This window comes from Caretta caretta, chromosome 2 (genome assembly GCF_965140235.1).
Source record: "Caretta caretta isolate rCarCar2 chromosome 2, rCarCar1.hap1, whole genome shotgun sequence".
Lineage (NCBI taxonomy): Eukaryota > Metazoa > Chordata > Testudines > Cheloniidae > Caretta > Caretta caretta.
The window spans coordinates 69,008,088-69,032,833 of record NC_134207.1 but is presented as its reverse complement, the minus strand read 5'-3'; the positions used below and the strand labels follow the sequence as shown (position 1 = coordinate 69,032,833).

The 24,746-nt window shown below is 42.7% G+C and overlaps 1 protein-coding gene and 1 long non-coding RNA gene across 2 annotated transcripts in view; one reads left to right on the top strand and one right to left on the bottom strand.

Moving 5' to 3' along the window:
* The window catches only part of LOC125632462 (uncharacterized), a 40,235-nt gene extending 28,127 nt beyond the window's left edge, over nucleotides 1-12,108 (top strand). The window contains exon 5 of the long non-coding RNA XR_012666980.1: nucleotides 11,743-12,108. This is a non-coding gene — a long non-coding RNA (uncharacterized LOC125632462). The remainder of the gene's footprint in view (nucleotides 1-11,742) is intronic.
* Nucleotides 1-24,746, bottom strand: part of LOC125632461 (DGAT1/2-independent enzyme synthesizing storage lipids) — a 67,399-nt gene that overhangs the window by 4,762 nt on the left and 37,891 nt on the right. Inside the window, exons 4-6 of the mRNA XM_048840692.2 lie at nucleotides 18,688-18,881; nucleotides 12,945-13,005; nucleotides 12,118-12,257 (exon numbers count right to left, since the gene is read on the bottom strand). Of these exons, the coding sequence (XP_048696649.1) occupies nucleotides 12,118-12,257; nucleotides 12,945-13,005; nucleotides 18,688-18,881 (395 nt within the window). The remainder of the gene's footprint in view (nucleotides 1-12,117; nucleotides 12,258-12,944; nucleotides 13,006-18,687; nucleotides 18,882-24,746) is intronic.

The following is a 24,746-nucleotide window of genomic DNA, read 5'->3' as shown; positions in this document are numbered from 1 at the left end:
CTGGACGTGCACAAGTCCATGGGGCCGGACGAGTTGCATCCGAGAGTGCTAAAGGAATTGGCGGCTGTGATTGCAGAGCCATTGGCTATTATCTTTGAAAACTCGTGGCGAACGGGGGAAGTCCCGGATGACTGGAAAAAGGCTAATGTAGTGCCAATCTTTAAAAAAGGGAAGAAGGAGGATCCTGGGAACTACAGGCCAGTCAGCCTCACGTCACTCCCCAGAAAAATCATGGAGCAGGTCCTCAAAGAATCAATCCTGAAGCACTTATATGAGAGGAAAGTTATCAGGAACAGTCAGCATGGATTCACCAAGGGAAGGTCATGCCTGACTAATCTAATCACCTTCTATGATGAGATTACTGGTTCTGGGGATGAAGGGAAAGCAGTGGATGTATTGTTTCTTGACTTTAGCAAAGCTTTTGACACGGTCTCCCACAGTATTCTTGTCAGCAAGTTAAAGAAGTATGGGCTGGATGAATGCACTATAAGGTGGATAGAAAGTTGGCTAGATTGTCGGGCTCAAGGGGTAGTGATCAATGGCTCCATGTCTAGTTGGCAGACGGTGTCAAGTGGAATGCCCCAGGGGTCGGTCCTGGGGCCGGTTTTGTTCAATATCTTCATAAATGATCTGGAGGATGGTGTGGATTGCACTCTCAGCAAATTTGCGGATGATACTAAACTGGGAGGAGTGGTAGATACGCTGGAGGGCAGGGATAGGATACACAGGGACCTAGACAAATTGGAGGATTGGGCCAAAAGAAATCTGATGAGGTTCAATAAGGATAAGTGCAGGGTCCTGCACTTAGGACGGAAGAACCCAATGCACAGCTACAGACTAGGGACCGAATGGCTAGGCAGCAGTTCTGCGGAAAAGGACCTAGGGGTGACAGTGGACGAGAAACTGGATATGAGTCAGCAGTGTGTCCTTGTTGCCAAGAAGGCCAATGGCATTTTGGGATGTATAAGTAGGGGCATAGAGAGCAGATCGAGGGACGTGATCGTCCCCCTCTATTCGACATTGGTGAGGCCTCATCTGGAGTACTGTGTCCAGTTTTGGGCCCCACGCTACAAGAAGGATGTGGATAAATTGGAAAGAGTCCAGCGGAGGGCAACAAAAATGATTAGGGGTCTGGAACACATGACTTATGAGGAGAGGCTGAGGGAACTGGGGATATTTAGTCTTCAGAAGAGAAGAATGAGGGGGGATTTGATAGCTGCTTTCAACTACCTGAGAGGTGGTTCCAAAGAGGATGGTTCTAGACTATTCTCAGTGGTAGAAGAGGACAGGACAAGGAGTAATGGTCTCAAGTTGCAGTGGGGGAGGTTTAGGTTGGATATTAGGAAAAACTTTTTCACTATGAGGGTGGTGAAACACTGGAATGCGTTACCTAGGGAGGTGGTGGAATCTCCTTCCCTAGAAGTTTTTAAGGTCAGACTTGACAAAGCCCTGGCTGGGATGATTTAGTCGGGGATTGGTCCTGCTTTTGAGCAGGGGGTTGGACTAGATGACCTCCTGAGGTCCCTTCCAACCCTGATATTCTATGATTCTATGAATGGATGAACATATTCTTTTTGGCTACATGTCTCCCACTGTAGTGGAGCAATGACTCTTTTGTGTAATGGAGCCAAAAGCCATACTTGGGTCACCTGAGTCAGATTTCTCAGCATGTCAAGGGGGCTCTGGGGGCTCAGACCTGAGGGACTTTGGAAAGTTAATGTGTTTTGAGGAAGGGCAGGTACTGCAGAGAGAGGGGAGATTCTAATGTAGTTCTGTTTCTTTCCTCTCCCTGGCTTTTCCCATTGTACATTCAGGAGGTCCTTCTCCTTGGTGGTGGTGGTGGTGAAGAGGAAGAGGAGACAGGATATTAGTGATCTGAATCTAAGGGAAAGCAAATAATTCTGAACTTTTAAGTGACTGAAATTAAGTTTATGTTGGTGGAGGAATTCCCACTCCGATATTCCCACATCCAAGTGACAGGTTTCAGAGTAGCAACCGTGTTAGTCTGTATCGGCAAAAAGAAAAGGAGTACTTGTGGCACCTTAGAGACTAACAAATTTATTTGAGCATAAGCTTTTGTGAGCTACAGGTCACTTCATCAGATGCATGTCCAAAGGGCAGCAGAACTGTACTTAGTATCCCCTAATTGAGGGGGTTATCCTAACCTGAACCTCACTCACTAAGCAGGAGATAGTGATGTCAAATCCAAGTGCAAGTTGGAAGGGGGTTAGGTGTTTTTGTCTGATGGTGAGGACTCTGTTTAAAGAGCCTTAGGTACCATTTGGCCTTCACCGCCCCTCATGCCCTCCATGTTTAAAAACAGAGCAGAGCAGACTCACTTTAGGCCTGGTTTACACTACAAAGTTAGGTTGATGTAAGTTGCTTTGTGTCAACCTATTTGTTCATGTGTCTACATCAGTGGGATACAAATTTGAGTATAAGCACCCTGTTATGGTGAGCTGTGGTTGACACAGTGCAAGTGTAAAGAGTGCGTGAGCTATGTTGAACTTAACTGTCCTCCTGGAGCTATCCCATAATGCCCAACAGTGACCACTCTGGTCACAATTGTGAATTCCACTGCCCAGGGGCTCATAGAGACTGGAAGGCATAGCCCTGCCCTCCCCTCCCCCTCAACTTTAAACCCCTGCATATTTTTGAAATGCCTTTTCCTGATTGTCCAACTTGGTAAGCACACCTAACAGGTCTTCCTCATTCTGTGCAACTGCCCAACCAAACATACCAGCTACATGCTCTAGACGTGCTCCTGCCTGGAATAGACAGGAGATATTGGATCTCCTGGCCTTGAGGAGAAAAGACTGTGCAGGAACAGCTATGAACCAGCCATAGAAACATGGGCATATTAGAGTAGATTGCACAGTGGATGCAGGTGAAGGGGTACAACGTGGACCAGCAGCCACGTGAAGGTGGAAAGTGAAGCAATTGCAGCAGGCATACCACAAGGCTGGGGAGGCCAACAGTCAATTTGGTGCTGAGCTACAGACCTGCTGCTTTTACAATGAGCCACATGCCATTCTTGGAGGGGACCCTACCAGGACCCTGCAAACCACTGTGGATATCTCCAATGCACGCAATAAACAGACCCCTGCCATTAACAGCACGGACGAGGAGTGACATGTGGCAAGAGAGTGGGGCGTCCAGTTATCCAGTGAGCGAGGATAATTTAGAGACTCCACTGAAAGCTAGCCAGTCTCAAATCTGCTTAAGCTTCATCAGCGGAAGTTTGGGTCACAAAACTGTGGTCTCCAGTGCTATTCTGCATCACCCTGATATTGAATATGGACATTGGACTATTAACCTGATAAACAGATTCTGAAAAGGACTCTTTGCAACTCTCAAGCTCTCTATCTCTACTGTGAAACTGACCTAAGAACTCTATTCATGTCTGTATGTATAATGATCTTTAAACCAATACTCTTTTTTTCTTTCTAAATACATTTTAGTTTAGTTAATAAGAATTGGCTGTAAGTGTATATTTGGGTAAGATCTGAAATATTCATTGACCTAGGGGGTAATGTGCCTGATCCTTTGGGAGTGGTAGAGCTTTTAGTATGATGATCAAGATTTTCAGTAATCCTCATCATACTTGACTTGGCTGTCTGTGTGAGAGCTCAAGGCTGGGTTGCTTTAAGGGAACTGTGTTTTGGCTTCTGGGTAACCAGTAAGGTATTGTAGACGCTGTTTTGTTGCTGGTTTGGTAAATCTAAGTAGTAGAGTAACCACCAGTTTTGCGGATCGTCTGCCCCATTCTTTGAAGTTTGCCCTGATTGAGCAATCACAGCATGGCCCCCTTGGGATCCTGATCACACTCATGTATGCCCCACGACGCATTTCCAAAATTCACAAAAAGCATTGTGCCAGAGGGTGGTGGTGTGGCACACTCAGATACCTACCCACTGTGCACCACAGTTTGCATTGACACAAGAACCCCCTGGTGAGTACACAAAGTGCTGCCACAAGCAGCCTAGTGTGTATGCACAAGCGATATATTAACTGTGGTGGCTTTACACCAACATAATATGTAAATCAAAGTTTGATGCGTAGACATAGCCTTAGAGTCCTTGTTCCTCCTCAGTGATCACTAGAGCTGAAATCAATGATGTGCACTTCTAGGAGGGTAAATCTTAGACATGACATAGGGACAGATTGCAGTGAACACCAGAGGATGCAGCAGCAGAGTTCCTCACTACCCAGTGAAATCACTAAGATCTAAAATCAGGAAGAACTGGGCTATGTGGTAAAATCTCAGAACATGGCATTGCAGCTAGTGGCAGTGAGCGACAAGCAGCAGCGGTGAGACAGCGGTGAACAGCAGCAAAGGTGGAAGTGACAGTGGTAAGGTGAGCAGAAGCAGAGGCATTGCTTGACCCCCAACTCTGCTCCCAGAGGAGGGAGGTGAACCCACAGGAACGCACCCCTGAATTCTGGGACTTGGTTGACCTCAGACAACCAGTGAGTAGGGTGCAGCAGAGGGAAAGGGGAGTGATGTGTAAAAGGGACATTTGTCAGTTGGAATTTCATACCAAAACTGAGGCAAAGGACTGCTGTCCAAGATACTGTAGGGTAAGGGTTTACTTATGGTTTGCATGCTTTTGAATAATTGTTGTGGTCTTGTTCCCTTCTGTTCTTAAAAGTTTTTTCTCATTATACACAGACTTAGTACCCAGGAGTGGGGAAAGTATTGCCTATAACTCAGACACTGCACACCCAGCTAGCATGGAGATAAACAGCAGTGTAGACAGTGAGGCACAGCTTGGGTGGATAGAGTAGAGTGTCCTACATGCCAGAACCCTCAGACTACATACATGGGCTCTCTACATGCCCAAGCAGTGCCTCCCACGTTTACACTGCTATTTTTAGCAATATGAAAGGCTCCAGCAGCAGGGAAAGGCTCTGTCAGTGCAAGCATGGGCACAGTCTGCCTTTTACTGTAGCGAGTAGCTACAAGTGTACTGCCTGAACAAAATGTCCCACAGGATCCCCACCTAAGAAAAGTTCCAGGAGCTGTGGAGCAACTGGTGTTGCCTTTGTGGAGCTCAGTGAAATAGACTCTAGGTATCAGGTTGCATAGTCTGCAACTACTAGAATATATTAATATCGTGCAGCTCTTTTCTCCACAGGTCCCACAATATCTAGCTCAATCCTCTGGAAGGGAGTCTCAATTGGAGGGAAGGGCCTTTGAGACAACTTTTGTGTTGGTTAATTGGTATGCTGACAAGAGACACATGGCCTGGTCTACACTGGGGGGGTGAGGGTGGCGGCGGCAAGCTAAGTTGGTCTAAGTTACGCAACTTTTCAGCTATGGAAATAGCATAGTTGAAGTTGACGTACTGAGAGCTACTTACTGCCGTGTCTTCACTGTGGTAGGTCGACTGCTGACGCTCCCCCGTCAACTCCGCCTATGCTTATCACTCTGGTGGAGTACAGGAGTCGACGGGAGAGCACTTGGTGGTCAATTTATCGCGTCTTCGCTAAACGTGATAAATCGACCCCCACTGGATCGATCGCTCCGGAGGTAAGTTTAGACATGCCCACAGTATTCTCTGACCTCCTGGTGGATACCACGCTAGTGAAGGCTGGCAGATACGAAGGACAAGGTATTTTCTTGGCCTAAGTGGCCAGCACAAGGGATACCATGTTTTAGCCATAGGACAACCAGGGTATCTGTAATTGTGTCCTTACCTCACTGGTTGGTTTGTTGCATTCAGTGTGATATAGCTCTCTCCCCTGAGTATAAAGTGGAGTGACTGTTTCAGGCATCGGGATTCTGCCACCTCTTCATTTACAACAGCAAATTGGTTGTGGACTCCACTCAGCACAGGGTCCTGCCTTTGTTCATGGACAAATTCTAGGTCACAGCTTCTAAATCAGCTAACGGCAGCCTCCTAGATACTCTTCCCATTTGCAACCCAGGTGAATGTCTTATAGTCTTCAAATCCCCCTCAAGAGATTCATCAGGTTCTCCTCATCCAGCTACTTCAAATCAGTCCAGGATTTCCCCAGGTGTTGGAATCTGGTTAGTGACTACAGTCTCTGGTTTTCCCAACTCACTGATATTTTCTTGGAAGTCTTGCCAATCCTGACCAATAATAATGGGATAGGCTAGCTTTGGGGATAGAACTACTGGAAGAGTCTCTATATGTCGTCCCATGGTAAACTTCAGTTGTCTGCTAGGGTAGGCCTTTACATCCCTGTGGATGCACTAGGGGAAGACTGTCTCCCTGGGGGGGGGGGGGGTCCCTCCTGTCCTGGCCAATGGCGTTTGCACCAAGGCCTGACTGCACCTAGAGTCCAACAGATTTTGTACTTTCATCCCCCAGATCCACATGGGGATGGTTATTTTGGAAGCCCCTGCTTTCTGCTGTCCACACCAGGCATATTGGCATATCATAAGGGGGGTGTTTCCTTTGAGCAGGGGGGTTGGACCAGATGACCTCCTGAGGTCCCTTCCAACCCTGATATTCTATGATTCTATGACGTGCCTCAGTTACCCACATAAGTAGCAGGTCACCATATTGTGGTCTGAGCCTCTTCTCTCACACAATGTTGGTCCTGGCTGTTGTAGGGGTCTGGCATCCACGTCTGTGTTAGCTTAGTCTGGTGATGGGGCCAAGGTTCTAAAGACCTGGTGAGGTTTTATCCAGGCTCTTCCTGCCTGGTTACTATGGCTTGCCCAGAGTTAGGGTGGTTGTCCTGACAGTTGAGCGGCTGGTAACTAGGGTACTCATCCTTGAGTGGCAGAGGTTCAGGTATGGGTCAGCTTTTTAGCCACAAGTTGTCTCCCTTCTCCTGTCTCTGGGGGCTCTTCATCAGCCATAAAGTTCTCCATCAGCTGCACCACCACCTTGGGCTGTGCCTCAGAATCCACATGGGTCTCCAGGAGGAAGTATTTGTATGAACTGCTTTGTCAATATTAACTTAGCCAGCTGGGTTCCCATCTGCTGCCATGGCTGTAATCACCAATATTCCTTCTGTCTTTGGGTCATCACCCATGGTCAGGCTCCCTGGAGATATGTTTCCATCTAGAAGTGGTGGCAGATAATTCAGGATGGCTGCTTTAAACAGTTTGTAATTCATTGCAGACACAGGGTCAAGCCCTCAGTAGACTGCCTGGACTGGGCCAGGCTGGTAAGGGGCCAACATCAGAAACCACTGAGGCTACTGCCACCTGTTCAAAAGTAGTCAGTAAGGCTTCAGAGTGGCTGTCAGGCCCTGTTTTAGCCAGTTTTACAGATACAGGTGTGGGCAGAGGCCCTAGGCTCACAGCTCCTGCTACCAGACCACTTGATATCCCAAGAGGCTGTAGATTCATCAGCAACTCTTGGTCAAGGTTCTGTTGTAATTCTTTCTGCTGTGTTGCCATTTCATGCAATAGCTGTTGCTGTTGACCCCCTGTAGCTGTTGCTGTGTGGCCAACTGTTGCAAATTATTTTGCTGAAACTGCTCTTGCTGGGTTGCCCACTGTTGCTGCTCTTCAGCAGTCACTTGCACCATTGTTCTGGATCCATACTACTTGGGTTAAGTGTCACTCACGCTTGTGGGGTTTTACCAGTTCATTCTAATTTATCGTTGTATCAGAGAGCAACTGCCCATGTTCTCCTATTTGTCATAGGAGGGGAGCTTAAGGTGCTTCCTTTGTCCCCAGTGGCTCTCTTTCAGCAGGAGTTACTATAGAGTTGGTCTGAAGATGTGCTGTGTTTCTCTGGCTACAAGTATCAGGGAGACAGTTCCCTGCCCCCCATTTTGGGGTTAACAGTAGTCCAAGTGAAAAAGGTAAAGTTGAACAGTCTTACAGCCCAAAAACAGACAGGGTTGACCTCCCTCTTCTTGTGAAGCAAACAGGTCAACAACTCCTGAGCTAGGGCTGGGTTCTCTAGTCTCTTGTCAGGATATTGGACCCAGGCTAAGCTTCTTGGGCTGTACAAAAACAAAGTAAAGAAGGTCCCCCTACTTATCCATAGGCAGAGTATCTTCACCAGCTTTCCTAGCCAACAATCCCTGTATTGTGTGGAGTCAAGGAGCTCTGTGATCTAGCTCTGTGTCCCTCTGAGTGCTGCCTATCACTGAGATTGGCTCATAGATTCACAGAGATTAAGGTCAGAGGGGACCATTATGATCATCTAGTCTGGCCGCCTGCACACTGCAGGCCACAGAACCTCGCCCACCCACTCCTGTAATAGACCCACAAACTCTGGCTGAGTTACTGAAGTCATCAAATCATGATTTAAAGACTTCTATTACAGGCTCCTTCTTTTTAAGGAGCTGCCGTTCTCCAGGTGCAGCAGATCTCACAGGTACGCTGGATTGGACCTGATTGTGCCCATAAGCCCTCGTTAACCCCTTCCTGACTGGGGTGGGAAGCTGTTCCACCACAGAACCTAAGACAGATATTTTCACTTAGATCAAAATAAAAGGAAACATATTCAAGATACCTAAAATCAAGATCCTCTGTGCCACACAACAACTTTTCCACCATAAATATGGTAAAAGACTAGGGTCCCCAAAGTTATTCATAAGGTAAGTGACATCTTAATAGAGAATTTGTTTTATGGACCACCTTCCCCTTCTGCGATGATCCAAATACTATCCCTGTGGCAACTAACCTGATTACTTACATGCAAAAAGTAACTTCAGGGAGGTATTTCAGCCTCTTTGAGGGAGTGTATTTGCCCTGAGTTAGCAGTCTTCACAATTTAGGAGTGATTCTATAAACTCAGCTGCTGTTGGACATCATATGACAGCAGTAACCCAGAGAGACGAGATCGGTGACATATCTTTTATTGACCCAACTTCTTTTTGTGAGAGACAAGCTATCACACTTATACAGAGCTCTTCTTCCAGTCTGGGAAACTTAATCAGAGTGTCACAGCTAAAAACAGGGTGGAACAGATCATTTAACAAAAGTAGTAAACACATATTTCAAGGGACCATTCAAGGTGAAGTGGTCCATTAACAGCCCTCTAGTCATAGGGAGGAAAGGAAGGATGAGGGGGGAAAGCAGCTGAGGGTGGGGAGTTATTAGTGTGTTATAGATTGGATTTATGGCTCATTACAACAATCTTTCTAATCAATCCATGATTTTTAGTGTCTAGCAAAGTTATGAACTGAAGCTCCCAGCCTTGTCTTTTGAAAGTATTGTGCAGGCTTCCTTTGAGAATGAGGACTAATAGGTCAAATATAGAGGGATCACTCTGTAAAAAGTAAAGGAGGACTTGTGGCACATTAGAGATTAACAAATTTATTTGAGCATAAGCTTTCGTGAGCTACAGCTCACTTCATTGGATGCATTCAATGGAAAATACAGTGGGAAGATTTATATACACAGAGAACATGAAACAATGGGTGTTACCATACACACTGTAACAAGAGTGATCAGGTAAGGTGAGCTATTACCAGCAGTAGAGCGGCGAGGTGGGGAGGTACCTTTTGTAGTGATAATCAAGGTGTGCCATTTCCGCACTTGACAAGAACGTCCGAGGAACAGTGGGGAGAGGGAATAAACATGAGGAAATAATTTACTTTGTGTAATGACCCATCCACTCCCAGTCTTTATTCAAGCCTAAGTTAATTGTATCCAGTTTGCAAATTAATTCCAATTCAGCAGTCTCTCGTTGGAGTCTGTTTTTGAAGTTTTTTTGTTATAGAATTGCCACTTTTGGTAATCGAGTGACCAAAGAGATTGAAGTGTTCTCCGACTGGTTTTTGAATGTTATAATTCTTGACATCTGATTTGTGTCCATTTATTCTTTTACGTGGCGACCTATCCTTGCAACAAAGCCCGTTGCCAACTGTGTCCACATATCTATTCAGGGGACACCATCATAGGGCCTAATCATAGAATCATAGAATCATAGAATATAAGGGTTGGAAGGGACCCCAGAAGGTCATCTAGTCCAACCCCCTGCTCAAAGCAGGACCAATTCCCAGTTAAATCATCCCAGCCAGGGCTTTGTCAAGCCTGACCTTAAAAACCTCTAAGGAAGGAGATTCTACCACCTCCCTAGGTAACGCATTCCAGTGTTTCACCACCCTCATAGTGAAAAAGTTTTTCCTAATATCCAATCTAAACCTCCCCCACTGTAACTTGAGACCATTACTCCTCGTTCTGTCATCTGATACCATTGAGAACAGTCTAGAGCCATCCTCTTTGGAACCCCCTTTCAGGTAGTTGAAAACAGCTATCAAATCCCCCCTCATTCTTCTCTTCTGCAGGCTAAACAATCCCAGCTCCCTCAGCCTCTCCTCATAACTCATATGTTCCAGACCCCTAATCATTTTTGTTGCCCTTCGCTGGACTCTCTCCAATTTATCCACATCCTTCTTGAAGTGTGGGGCCCAAAACTGGACACAGTACTCCAGATGAGTATCACATCAGCCACACTATCAGAGGCTCATTCACCTGCACATCTACCAATGTGATATATGCCATCATGTGCCAGCAATGCCCCTCTGCCATGTACATTGGTCAAACTGGACAGTCTCTACGTAAAAGAATAAATGAACACAAATCAGATGTCAAGAATTATAGCTGAATTGGAATTAATTTGCAAACTGGATACAATTAACTTAGGCATGAATAAAGACTGGGAGTGGATGGGTCATTACACAAAGTAAATCTATTTCCTCATGTTTATTCCCCCCCACCACTGTTCCTCAGACATTCTTGTCAACTGCGGAAATGGCCCACCTTGATTATCACTACAAAAGGTTCCTCCCCACCCCCCGCTCTCCTGCTGGTAATAGCTCACCTTACCTGATCACTCTCGTTACAGTGTGTATGGTAACACCCATTGTTTCATGTTCTGTGTATATAAATCTCCCCACTGTATTTTCCACTGAATGCATCCGATGAAGTGAGCTGTAGCTCACGAAAGCTTATGCTCAAATAAATTTGTTAGTCTCTAAGGTGCCATAAGTCCTCCTTTTCTTTTTGCGGATACAGACTAACACAGCTGCTACTCTGAAACCTTTGTAAAAAGTGTTCACCCTCAGGTGAACCCAGCAGTAATCCAGTCAACTTTTTACCTTTTTTGTCTGGCTAGAAACTTGTCCTTTGCAGACCTCTCCACCATCATTTACACATTTGTTACCTTAATATTAAACTATAGCAATGTGCTCTAAATAGAGTTATGCATTTAAGGCATTTAGAGAGTAACACTGGGGCAGAACACAGCAGCTGTCTCAGTGAAGCATTTTTCTGGGAACTCATGACATAAATGCTCTGGGATCTGCACTGGCTGTGTAATAGTGCTATCTAACTCCAGGTCGAGTTTAAGATTTCGGTTATGACTTAGGAAGCCTTAAATAGCCTGTGACCTACCTAGCTGAGGGATTGCCTCTCTCCAGAGGCACACAAGCTGAATCCCCTTCACCATAAGGCAGAGAGTTGTGGATAACAGGATGCTCTTTGTGAGGGCTCTAAGACTCTAGAACTTGTTCTCCATCAGTCAAAAATAGCACAGATTTGGTGACCTAGGCATACTGCCAGACATCTGTTAGATGGGGTTTTTGGAGAGGGCTGGCTGAAATATACTGTCTAGAACTATGAATGTGTGGAAATCTCTTTTGTGGGTGGTGGAAGGCAGATTTTCTCTCTGAATGATTGTTTTAATGCTGCTGAGGGTTTGTTGTAATATTAATTATGTGTTAGGGCACTAGAGCCTTGCATGCACATTTGTAAAAGTTATTTATTTACTTCCATTTAAATAATGTATTTTATCACAGCCAGGACCTTGTGATCATCCAACTCTTCACAGACTAACAAGTGATCCACAGAACACAGTCCAGAAACCTCTGGTGTAAAGTATCGAGGGAGAGGGCCGGGGAGGATAGTAATGAGACAGAACAATGCACGAATCTGCGGAGGAATCTAACAGTGCAAAATAATGTTGTCTGGACTGGAGAAAATGATATTTCAGACAGAGATATGTTATTGAATAACAGTATACTATTTAAGATGGCCAATGTACTGTAAGAAAGTTTTACTTCATGAGAAACCAGTAGTCATGGAATTTGATGTTAAATATTTCACACCTAACTAACATCATTTAAACTAAGACTGTAGGTTCCTTGAAGTTTCAAAGAGAAGAGCCAACTTACCTTTTCAACTAGTTCTGTAGCTGTTATATTTGGATCATAGGGAATGGGATCTCCAATATATGTGCGAAGTTTGACTGGGAACCCTCCATATTGAGGAACGAATGGCAATCGAAAACGTTCATCCAACCACCTAATAAACCCTGTGAATTATAAAAAAAGGGGGGAGATTACATTTTGAGACATAGTAGATAAGCTTAGAAGCTAGCAGAGTCCCTGAATGCATCCAATGAAGTGAGCTGTAGCTCACGAAAGCTTATGCTCAAATAAATTTGTTAGTCTCTAAGGTGCCACAAGTACTCCTTTTCTTTTTGTGGATACAGACTAACACGGCTGCTACTCTGAAACCTGAATCAAAATGGTGTCTGGATTGTAACTAACAAATCTTAAGTGATTTGGTTAAAGGCAACATGAAGGTCAAACAATATTCAGGGCCCATAATCTTGAAAATAATAATCTACTCTTCCATTACCTCATGCATACCAATTACCAGTTTAAGATGTGTCACCATGTAAAGCACAATTAATACCTACTCCAATAAGTACATATTAAGATTAGATAATCCAGAAGAATTTACATCACAAGAAAGTTACCAGAGTTAAAAGAGAACAAAAGATTAGAAAGTGGCAAAGAGTCCTGTGGCACTTTATAGACTAACAGACGTATTGGAGCATAAGCTTTCGTGGGTGAATACCCACTTCGCTGGATGCATGCAAGATTAGAAAGAAATTCACAAGCTGAGTACTTCCCAGAAACAGTTGATTTTGAAAATATAAATAAAAAAACCTCTACGAACGAATTTGAAAAGATGCATATGAAGTAAATCTTACATGTTTTTCCAAGTGTTCTATAGCCTTCCCGAATATTCTGAGTAAACAAAGGGATGATGGGCTAAGAAATAAGGAAAAGAAGTGGTAAGACTATGGACAATAGTTCAGCCTTAGTTTTTTCTTTTAAACCTTGCATCATCTTTGAATAGAGTCATTCTGCATCTATATCATGTGGTTACAGGCCACTTTACCATCCCATTAAATCAAAATGAAACTGTTAATTTATCATGACTAGAAACTCAAAAGGAGTCACGTGTTTGTCAGGAGAAACTACAGCTACTTATGTACCAGGTGAGGCTCCATTTTCTGAGGGTTCTTTGAACCTAAATCACATGTTTCCATTATCATCACGATGAACACCAAAACAACACTGACAGATTAGTACTTAGAACAAGAAAAAATAATTCCACAGATATTGGAATTATCAGTTTCAGGAGTCCTGTTCAGCAGTTTTTTTTCAGTGCCTAAGAAGTTAGAATACTAGTGAGTTAGATAAAAAAGAATCCAGATATAGATATTATTTTGGTAACAAAATCTTGCAAGCAGATTCTAAAAATGCAGCAAAAGTCCTATATAAAACATACACAGATTATGCAATTTAAGAGTCTCATCTGTATTATGAAACTCTTGCAAATATTAGGAGAGGGGGCAAGAAGAAAGGATGACCTTGCCTAATTGAATGTTTGCTTTCTAATGCCTTTAATATTTAAAATAGGTTTTAAGAAGTTGTAATTTTTCAGAAAATTATTTTTCTTTCAAATTATGATGCAAGTTATCGTCTCTCAGAAGCACACATTGAGATCATATCACCTCAAAGCAAATATCCTTCCTAAACCTTATGTTGTGACAGCTCCTTCATTATTATTATTACAGATTGAGCACCAACCACGCACCTGGGATGGTACAGAACTTTTTTTCCCCATCAGTTCCTATCCCAAGAGGTTTATCAGAGACATAAATTAGACCAGAGGTTCTGAAATTTTGTTATTGTGTAGACCACACTTTAACAGAGAATGTAGTTCTTGTGCAACATCCCTGTAACAGCCTACTATTGTACATTGTAAAACAAACATTCATTTGAAGAATTCTTCATTCTACTCCGCTGACATTTGATTCAAACTCTTTGTTTTTCATAATATTGAATTTAAATTCATAACTTTGCTTGACGCTAAAAATCATGGTCTTAATAAAGACACTGGATTTATGGTTTATAACAATCTGTAATCCACTAGCCCCCTTTTTGTCAACTGACTACAAGGATGTTAATGGGCCACTTCACCTTGAATGGTCCCTTAGTTTAGCATGACCATGTTCTCTTCTAATTTAGCTATGACTCTCTAAGTACCTTTCCCAGACCTGAGGAAGAAGTCTGTATAGCTCAAAAGCTTGTCTCACCAACAGAAGTTGGTCCAATAAAAGATGATACCTCACCCACTTTACCAGTTCTGTGTGCCAGAGGTGATGAGTGAGGAGGCATGCGGGGTCATATGCCCCACCAGAGTTGCTGCTTGGCTTGTACTGAGCATGTTCACACAGACTGAGCATGCTCAGTAACATCTGCTGAAGCTGCCACCCTCACTCCATCCCCCGACGCTATTGGCAGGTACAGTTTGTCTCTGACCTGTGAAATGTGGTATAGGAAACTCTGATGTAGACAACAGTTCAAACACACAGACCACTGCAGAATCAGATACTCCATTTGGGATCACATAGGGCCCCCCGGGCATACATTGAAACTGTTTAATGGCTTAGCTACGTCCTAAACTGAAATCTTGGAGGAACACTGTTTGAAGCATACAAATTAAGTCTCTCCTCAATACTGTTCCTTTTCTAGGGGGAGATCCATTCTATTTCTTTTATATACAATAATCTGGTTTACAAAATATATCTTCTACTAAAGCTTCACACGGTTGTGGGATTACAATAGAGTAAATGTTTTAATGTAGGTTTTTATTTAAAAGGGTTCTGATTAGGGCTGTCAAGTGATTAAAAAATTAATTGTGATTAACCGCACGATTAAAAAAATTAATCATGATTAATCACATTAATAGCACTATTAAACAATAGAATAGCATTTATTTAAATATTTTGAATGTTTTCTACATTTTCAAATATATTGATTTCAATTACAACACAGAATACAAAGTGTACAGTGCTCACTTTATTTTTTATTATAAAAATTTGCACTGTAAAACACAAAAGAAATAGTATTTTTCAGTTCACCTAATACAAATACTGTAGCGCAATCTCTTTATTATGAAAGTTGAACTTACAAATGTAAAATTGTATACAAAAAACTGCACTCAAAAATAAAGCAATGTGAAACTTTAGAGCCTACAAGTCTGATCAGTCCTACTTCTTGTTCAGCCAATCGCTCAGACAAACTAGTTTGTTTACATTTGCAGGAGATAATGCTGCCAGCTTCTTGTTTACAATGTCACCTCGAAATCACAGAATCATAGAATATCAGGGTTGGAAGGGACCTCAGGAGGTCATCTAGTCCAACCACCTGCTCAAAGCAGTACTGATCCCCGACTAAATCATCCCAGCCAGGGCTTTGTCAAGTCTGACCTTAAAAACTTCTAGGGAAGGAGATTCCACCACCTCCCTAGGTAACGCATTCCAGTGTTTCACCACCCTCATAGTGAAAAATTTTTTCCTCATATCCAACCTAAATCTCCCCCACTGCAACTTGAGACCATTACTCCTTGTTCTGTCATCTGCTACCACTGAGAACAGTCTAGAGCCATCCTCTTTGGAACCCTCTTTCAGGTAGTTGAAAGCAGCTATCAAATCCCCCCTCATTCTTCTCTTCTGAAGACTAAACATTCCCAGTTCCCTCAGCCTCTCCTCATAACTCATGTGTTCCAGTCCCCTAATCATTTTTGTTGCCCTCCGCTGGACTCTTTTCAATTTTTCCACATCCTTCTTGTAGTGTGGGGCCCAAAACTGGACACAGTACTCCAAATGAGGCCTCACCAATGTCGAATAGAGGGGAACGATCACATCCCTCGATCTGCTGGCAGTACCCCTACTTATACATCCCAAAATGCCATTGGCCTTCTTGGCAACAAGGGCACACTGTTGACTCATATCCAACTTCTCGTCCACTGTAACCCCTAGGTCCTTTTCTGCAAAACTGCTGCCGAGCCATTCGGTCCCTAGTCTGTAGCGATGAATTGGATTCTTCCGTCCAAAGTGCAGGACTCTGCACTTGTCCTTGTTGAACCTCATCAGATTTCTTTTGGCCCAATCCTCCAATTTGTCTAGGTCCCTGTGTATCCTATCCCTACCCTCCAGCGAATCTACCACTCCTCCCAGTTTAGCGTCAGAAATGAAACAGGTGTTCACATGGCACTCCTGTAGCCGGCGTCGTGAGATATTTATGTGCCAGATGTGCTAAAGCAGGGATGGCTAAACTTACTGGCTCTCCGAGCTGCATAAGACAAGCTTCAGGAGTTTGAGAGCCCGGGCACATCTGCCAGGAGATGGTGCACCCCACAGGGCTGAAGCTCCGAGGCCCCGCCTTCCTGCTGGACAGAAGCGCTTACTCCACCACCCCACTGCAAGGAAGAGGTCCTGAGCTCCCCCCTCCCAATCTGGTAGGTGCACAAGGGGGGGTTGCATGGCGGGCTTGCGAGCTGCACTTTAATGGTAAAAGAGCCACATGTGGCTCACGAGCCACAGTTTGGCCACCCCTGCACTAAAGAATCATATGTCCCTTCATGCTTCAAGCACCAGTCCAGAGGACATGCATCCATGCTGATGACGGGTTCTGCTCAATAACGATTCAAAGCAGTGCAGACTGACGCACATTAATTTTAATCATCTGAGTCAGATGCTACCAGCAGAAAGTTGATTTTCTTTTTTGGTGGCTCAGGTTCTGTAGTTTTCACATCAGAGTGTTGCTCTTTTAAGACTTCTAAAAGCATGCTCCACACCTCGTCCCTCTCAGAGTTTGGCAGACATTTCAGATTCTTAAACCTTGGGTTGAGTGCAGTAGCTATCTCTAGAAATCTCACATTGGTACCTTCTTTGAGGCTTGTCAAATCTGCAGTGAAAGTGTTCTTAAAAGTAACAACATGTGCTGAGTCATCATCTGAGACTGCTATAACATGAAATATATGGCAGAATGTCCGTAAAACACAGAGCAGGAGACATTCAGTTCTCCCCCGAGGAGTTCAATAATGAATTTAATTAATGCATTTTTTTTTAATGAGCATCATCAGCACGGAAGCATGTCCTCTGGAATGGTGGCCAAAGCATGAAGAGGCATATGACTGTTCAGCATATCTGGCACATAAATACCTTGCAACGCCAGCTACAAAAGTGCCATGCAAATGCCTGTTCTCACTTTCAGGTGACATTGTAAATGAGAAGGACACAGCTTTATCTCCCATAAATGTAAACAACTTGTTTGTCTTAGCAAGTGGCTGACCAATAAGTACAACTGAGTGGACTTGTAGGCTCTGAAGTTTTACATTATTTTGCTTTTGAGTGCACTTATGTAACCAAAAAAAAAATCTACATCTGTAAATTGCACTTTCACAATAGAGAGATTGCACTATGGTATTTGTATGAGGTGAATTGAAAAATATTATTTATTTTGTTTTTTACAATTCAAATATTTGTAATAATAATATAAAGTGAGCACTGTACACTTTGTAAACGAAATCAGTATATCTGAAAATGTAGAAAAACATCCAAAAATATTTAATAAATGTCAGTTGGTATTCTATTGTTTAACAGTACGATTAAAACTGCAATTAATCGCGATTAATTTTTTTTTAATTGCGTCAGTTAACTGCAATTAATTTACATCTCTAGAAGCAACACAATGGAATCCCTGTTTGCATACCAAGTCAACATAAGGATGTGACGTTAACATGAAGTCAGCACACCAGGGAATAAACCTTGGAGGAAAAGAGAGGTCATCCATACTTGGGGGACAAACAATGGATTTGGAGGGATATAAGGAGAAGGAAAAAGGACACCACTTTTTCCTGCATCTGAGGATGTAATTGGGCAGTATGATTACATTCATGAAAATGAGATCCCAACCTGCCCTGGTTGGGAACACTGTAAAGGACATTTAGGTGAGAAATGACTGCTTTTAGACAGATGGTTAGCCTGTTAAAGTTAAGTTTAGTCTCTAGAAAGCACATAGGGATTTTCTTTTATATGTAACCTTTCTGTTTCCATCATTATCCTTACTCACTCTCCCTGAAATCTTAGCCTTTGATAGTAAATGTATGATTGTTTTCACTATAAATATATCTCGGTGCTGTGATATTATATGGGAGCCGATCCTCACATGAATCAAACAAGTTGGCATGTACGCTGTCCTCTTGAAGACAGCAAACCAGGTATTGCTGTTAATGGTTAGTTACAGGGGCTGGATATCACACGGGAATGCTTCAAAACAGCTTGGGAACTGGCATGCACCTACTATTAGCCTGCAAACCATAGTGAGGGCTCCCATTGCCTCAAGAAGACTGTTTGGGTGACTGACAGACTGGTGGTGTCAGGGATCTGAAACCCAGTTAAGCACAAGCAATTCTTTCTCTAGCTGGAGACAGGGAGGTAACAAGGTGACTCATATTCCTAGGCATCCTGAGAAAGTGTCAGACCAGGTCCTGTAGCTAGTCTTGCATCCTTTATGACTCAGGCACAGAGAGGGTCATATAACACAAAACAATCAATGGGTTACACATTTACATCACACACACAGGAGACCACTCACCACTTTTGCATCTATGGCCACTTGAGCAAAACCTTTACGATTACCCCACAAGACACCGTAGTTTTCATCACTAAAGAATGATTCTCGAGCTCCACCTGGTGCAACACCCAGTAAGTTGCCTTTCTTCAGAATTTCAACACATTGTTCTCTCCCCCCATTCACTGCAGTAAGCAGTTTAAGATATAGTTGTAGGCCTGCAATAAACATAACCAGTACAGATCATTATGGTACATTAAACTCATTACGTAATTCATATTTTGAAAATTAAACCCAATCAAACACACACACATATCTTCAGCATTTTTTAATTGTGGCTACATATTACATATCTGAAAAAACTGGAGATGTCATAATCAGTATAATGAGCTCAATGGAGTAGAGTTCTGAAACAGAGCAATAAAGAGAGGCAGAGGCCAAATTATGTTTTATCTCAATCAGCTGGGAAAAAGGAGAAATCAGTTAAGTGGGAAATAATCACTAGTAAATCAGAGTTAGTTGTTTTAGCAGGAACTACTTGGGATTACACCATAAACTATTACTGTTATCTACCTGTATAGTAACTACTATTATCTTAATTAAACATAATTAAATGTATAGGTAATAATTTACATTTATGAAATAGCGGAATTTTGAATTAGAAAATACAATGCACTAGAACATAAACCCCACTGTTATAAGTTCACTTTTCAGTTTCTCAGTTTTCAGCCTCTGGAAGCCCAGCATATGAAGGAAGAGTTCTTAGGATGTTTAGTTATATCCTTAGCAATCCTCTTGTGCAATCTTTGTTTACTGTTTTGAGTTCCAGCTTAAATAAAGGGTTCTGTTCCTTGATGTGATGTGTTGGCTTCTTGATTGAAGAAGGTTGATTATTCCTCTGTTACTTTCTGGCTTATAGTTCCTTTCCTCTCTGGCAATTTCTCTATTCCTGTCACATCACCTTAAGATTCTGTCTGGATGTTTTGTTTTAAAGTCCTTACTACTTTCTTACTTTTGCTACAGCTCACTTTTTCCATATTTCTTAAGTCTGTTTCTCTTTAATTACAGTTTCTCTTTTATTACATCTTATTTCGTTCACATTTCATTCTTGCTTTACTTTTCTCAGAGTTTTCTAACAATGTTTTTCTAATAATTTCTTAGATTACTTAGAGACTCTTTAGCTATTTTTCCGCATTTAGCTATACTGTTCTTCTTTTAACATTTCCTCTTTTCCCCTTATACCACTGTCTTTCCTTTTCCCAGGTCCTGTCCCTTTTGTGATTATCCCTACTTTCCTAGTATCTCTGTCTTTCCTGTCCCTCCTGAACGGGCCTTATTCCATTTCAGCTCTGTTCCTAGGACCGCTTCAATGACACACCTGAGCCACTGGAGTCCCATACACTTGTTACCCAGGGTTCTTTCAACCCAAAGCTCTTGGTAACTTTTACTCTGTGCGAGGTGGTGTCAGGAAATAAATCAGGGGAGACACAGCCGTCCGACCGATAGATGGCTGGCACAAACAGGACAACACAAGAGTGCTTTCACTTAAAGCTTAACTTTACTTAGTCTCAAGCACTTATACACACATATGCAACAGGTTAGTAAAACACCCCCAACCCTTGATAATTACCAAAGCTGAGTGTGGCTCTCGAGTGGCACAGCAGCAGCCAGTCTGCCAGTGGGGAACACAAGATGCATCCAGAGGGAGAGTCCAGTCCTGAAGAGTCCCACTACCTCAAACTTTTCCTACTTATTTATACATTAATAATAGAATGACGTGTCCCTTAAAGAAAACTTGTTAAGCAAGCAGTTCCAATGAGCAAGCAAGAGGCTCCTTCTGATTATCGATTAACCAGGTGTGGGTTTTCCCAGCGTTTGCGGCCTTGAGGCCCCAATAGACATTCCTGGGGCACATCCTGCTCTTCTAAAATGCATGTATCAGCAACTTCAACACAATTCTTATCAGGAAGGACACGGGGTCAAGCTGCCCTCTCTGTGGCACCCAAAAAAAACCCCTCCCCTCCTGCCTGGGTTAAACTGAGACTGCTGAATGGCCAATTTACAGCCTGCTGACTTGGCTGCTTTTAGCAATAAGCCATAGTGGTTTCAGGCACTTTACTGCTTTGCCAAAGTCTCCCCGTACACCCTGGCTCTCCACTTACTGCATCCCTTCTTTCCTGTCCTGGTTGCTGCCTTGCTCACTACTTGCCTCTCTCCCAGTGCTGGCCAACCTCCCTCCAGACTTCACCAGCTGTTTCTACCACTGTCTCTTTAGCCTGCTTGCAGCAGCACTCAGGAAGGAAACTGCCACCTGCTCTTCCCCTCTTGTTTTTTCTTTTCTTTTCTATTCCCCCCCCCCCCAACCATCCCAGGCTCAAGGTCACCCTACTTCAACAGCCTCACAATAAATGGAGTTATCCAGACATAGAACAGACAAAGTAGATAGAATAAAACCAGGGAAGTTACTGCAGGGTGACATGACTGTGCTGAATGGTCTTTGTATTTTTCAGTCACTACTACCGCATCTGTTGATGGATACAAATTTAAGGCCAAATTCTGACTTTAGTGGTTGCAGAATTTGGTCCATAGTTTTTCTCACTTTTACATTAAAAACTTTGGAGACTTTGCCTGAGGCTCACTTGGAAATCAGAATTGTTTTATAAATTTACAGCTTGAAACTAAACAGCCCTTTCTTGTGTGCTCCTTTTGTTAGAAGACATTTTGACAACCAGCAGAATGCCTAATGTTTTTAGGCAATTGCCAGTAACTGGAATATCAATTAATGTGCTCATTGCTAAAAGTAGCTAAGCTAGCCAGTAGGCCTTTGTAGCAGCCTTAGCATAACTAAATGAGCTGGAAGGTGGGAGCTGAGTGACCATGGGAGTTGGGCATGACCCTGCTTGCCTTCCTGTTTAAGCTTTCTTTGAAAGTGCTGAAATTGTATCTTTTAAAAAAACAGGAAGTCTAGAGATATCTTTGGACTGTTGTTGTGTGAAAGACAGCTGCAGGACTAACAGCTTAAAACGTGCTTGCTTAATGGTTTTTCTTTGATTGACATGTTGTTGATATAATTGTAGTAGTTACTAATCTAAAAGGAGTAGACAGGTCTGAGGAATTTGGATTTGACCTTCTGGACATCTCTTGGAATCCAAAGTGACAGGCATTCAACTGGCCACTTGAACTTTGTCATCTGACCACTCGAGACCCCTTCAGACCGTGGGTAACTATTATTTGGGGGCGCTTTAACATTTTGCATATCTTTGTGCTTGAGATCTAATAAAATAGTAATTTTGGATGAAAGCACTTTGGGTTTGTGCCAAACTTTAATCAGACGGATGCAGTGTGTCACCCATTGATTTGTTCTTGACACTATCTCGAAAGAGTACAGTTACTCCGAGCTTTGGTTTGAGAGAATCCTGGGTAACACCCTCACTTAATTTGAATGAGTTAAAAAAAGTCACAGTTGCTTACCCAGAATATATACACAACACCTGAAAATAAGCCTAACTTACCATTACCCTATTGAGAAGCTAAGAACTTTTGAGTGGGTTATAAACTATAACTTCTTGTAGTCTGAAGACAGGGGCAAAAAGTCACAACACAGGGAAACATGGTATATATCAGAATACCAAGAGACCAATACCAAGATTAAAAATGATCCAAATTGCTCCAATAACAAAATTATGTTAAGGATAGTAAGAATTTTTGACACTACAGATGTATATTAGGAAATTTTATTACCTTTTTTCTTTCTGAGTTCACAAATGTAGCTCTGAGATTTTGGGTTGCAAATGAAATAAAGATTACTAAAGTTCAGTTCCTCAAACTATTTTCAGTTGGTTTAAAGAAACTTCTTACAAAGATGTTTAACTTTAAATGAATACAAAAACTGAATCATCCACATTATGCTGAGCAGTATGGGAAGTGGGGATTATACTTTGAAACAGCCTCTAAGGAGAATAGCATAGACAAACAAACCACTAGCTCCTAGGTAAATTTGAATTGCATTAACAAACCTCCAGCTATCAGTGGAATAATGGTAGCCTAATTACGGTGGAAAATGACCAGAAATTTTTTTGAAGCATTAAACTTTAAAAGGTATGGTCATTCACCCATAAATTTACAGTAATAAAGAAATATACTATATAAAATAATTCCTTATACACCAAAGTAGTACAGTGAAGTAAGAAGCCAATCTCAGAAAGAAAGAAAGAAAGAAAGAAAGAAAACAGTTCTCCTCCCAGTGGCCTCTGCATATTACCACTTGTGAAATGTATCAGCCAAGCCACTCTGACAATGAAACCTAGCTAGCAGTGCTCAGAGCCCGCTTCAGTTGTCCTGAAAATTCTAGGGGCCAGGCTATACAAAGGGCCACAGTGATCCATAGCCACTCCAATTCCTTCCTGCGGCCTGCAATGATGGACTCTGAACCTTTCTGGACTTTTGCTCTGATCCTTTAAAAGCCCTCTAGTAGTTATGAAGTTAGAGTTAAGGATTGTAGTTAGTTTCTAGTTTACATAGGTAGGGTAGTTTAGTTTTACAGTACACATTTTAATGGAAAAATTCAAACAGTGGAGCTGAAGAAGAACCCTGGATTCAAACATTGTGTCTCCTACCCAAGATGTTTCTGGCCTCAGACGCACATTCCTGATGCCGTGCTTATTTCAGAGAGAGACATTCTCCATCAAGGTGCTCAATCTGCATCATGTTTACTCTGAGAGCTAAGAAGGGGAGACAGAATAGATTGCATGTACTCCTTCAGGAGGCATTTGTCAGCTCATAGGGATCTGAGAAGACATCAGATCCAGGGGATAAGTCCAGACCATCTTTAGCTCTAGGTCCTTCAGATCAGAAAGATAAACAGAAACATAATGACCTCTGTCCATTCTGAGGGCACCTTCAACTCCAGCAGCATCGGCTGTGCCACCTTCAGAGAAAGGGAAGAATGAGGCTAAGAAGGTCTCCAGGTCTGCAGATCTGAGACAAGATGAGAGAAATCTACCTATGGAAACCACCTCTGTTAGTAGAACTATTCCAAGAATGGAAAATTCATCAGATCCAGAGTCTATGAATCTGAATAAGATTATGGCACATAAAAATTCTGTGAGCAGAGCTAAGATACAGGCATCAAAGTCTTTGGAATCAGTGTGTAATCAAGGTACTTTGCCAGTTTCAAGTACTTGGGAAGCTACCCTTAAGCCTGCGGCTTACAGAGTGCAACCATAGGCAGTGAGAACCACTCTTGTGCAACATTCTGGTTCCAATCCTCCTATTTATTCTCTCACAGAAATGGCTCAGATCCAGCCCTCTTGAGTCCTTAGCAATCTCAGATGCACAAAAAAGATCAAGAACAAATAAGAGGAGCTCTTCTTCAGCATGCCTTTCCTTACCTCCAGAGAATAAGAGAAGAGAGGAATGGTGATTTCACCTCCAGTTCCACTTCCCAAGACACATTTGGGATCTCCACATATATTATCTCTATGATCCTTTCTATAAGATCCACTGCTGTCACCTCTACTCTCACTATCAGATCCAGGATCAGAACCATTATCTGAGTAATATCCAGTTCAGATCAGCTGGTACCACTGGCTCCTTCTCATCTGCCTGATCATAACAAGAGATATTGGGACTCAAGATCCTGTCAAGGGTATGAATCGGATCTGATGACTGAATCCTGGCCAGAATGGCCTTGGTCACATTGGCTTTATTGACTGGATCTGTATTATGCATCTTACTGAGAACACATGAGACCAAGTAAAGGACTTAAAAAACTACTACTTACTCTCCATCTGTGGAAGCAGTAGCTTCCAAGAATTGATTGAAAGGATGGCGGCTATTTTAAAGTTACAAACCTTGACTTCAAAATTTCTCCTTCACTATTGAATATTCTTGGTTCCCACTTGTCCTCCAGAGTTCCTCTACCTTTGTTGATTGGTTTACCACAACCTGCAAAACTTATTTGGTCCAACCCAACATCAGTTCAGTCAATATCTAAAAACATAGGCAAACTGTATCCTCTTCCTCAGGAAGGTTTCTCCTACTTTCACCCATCCTATCGCTAATTGCTTGCTGGTCGGAGCAGC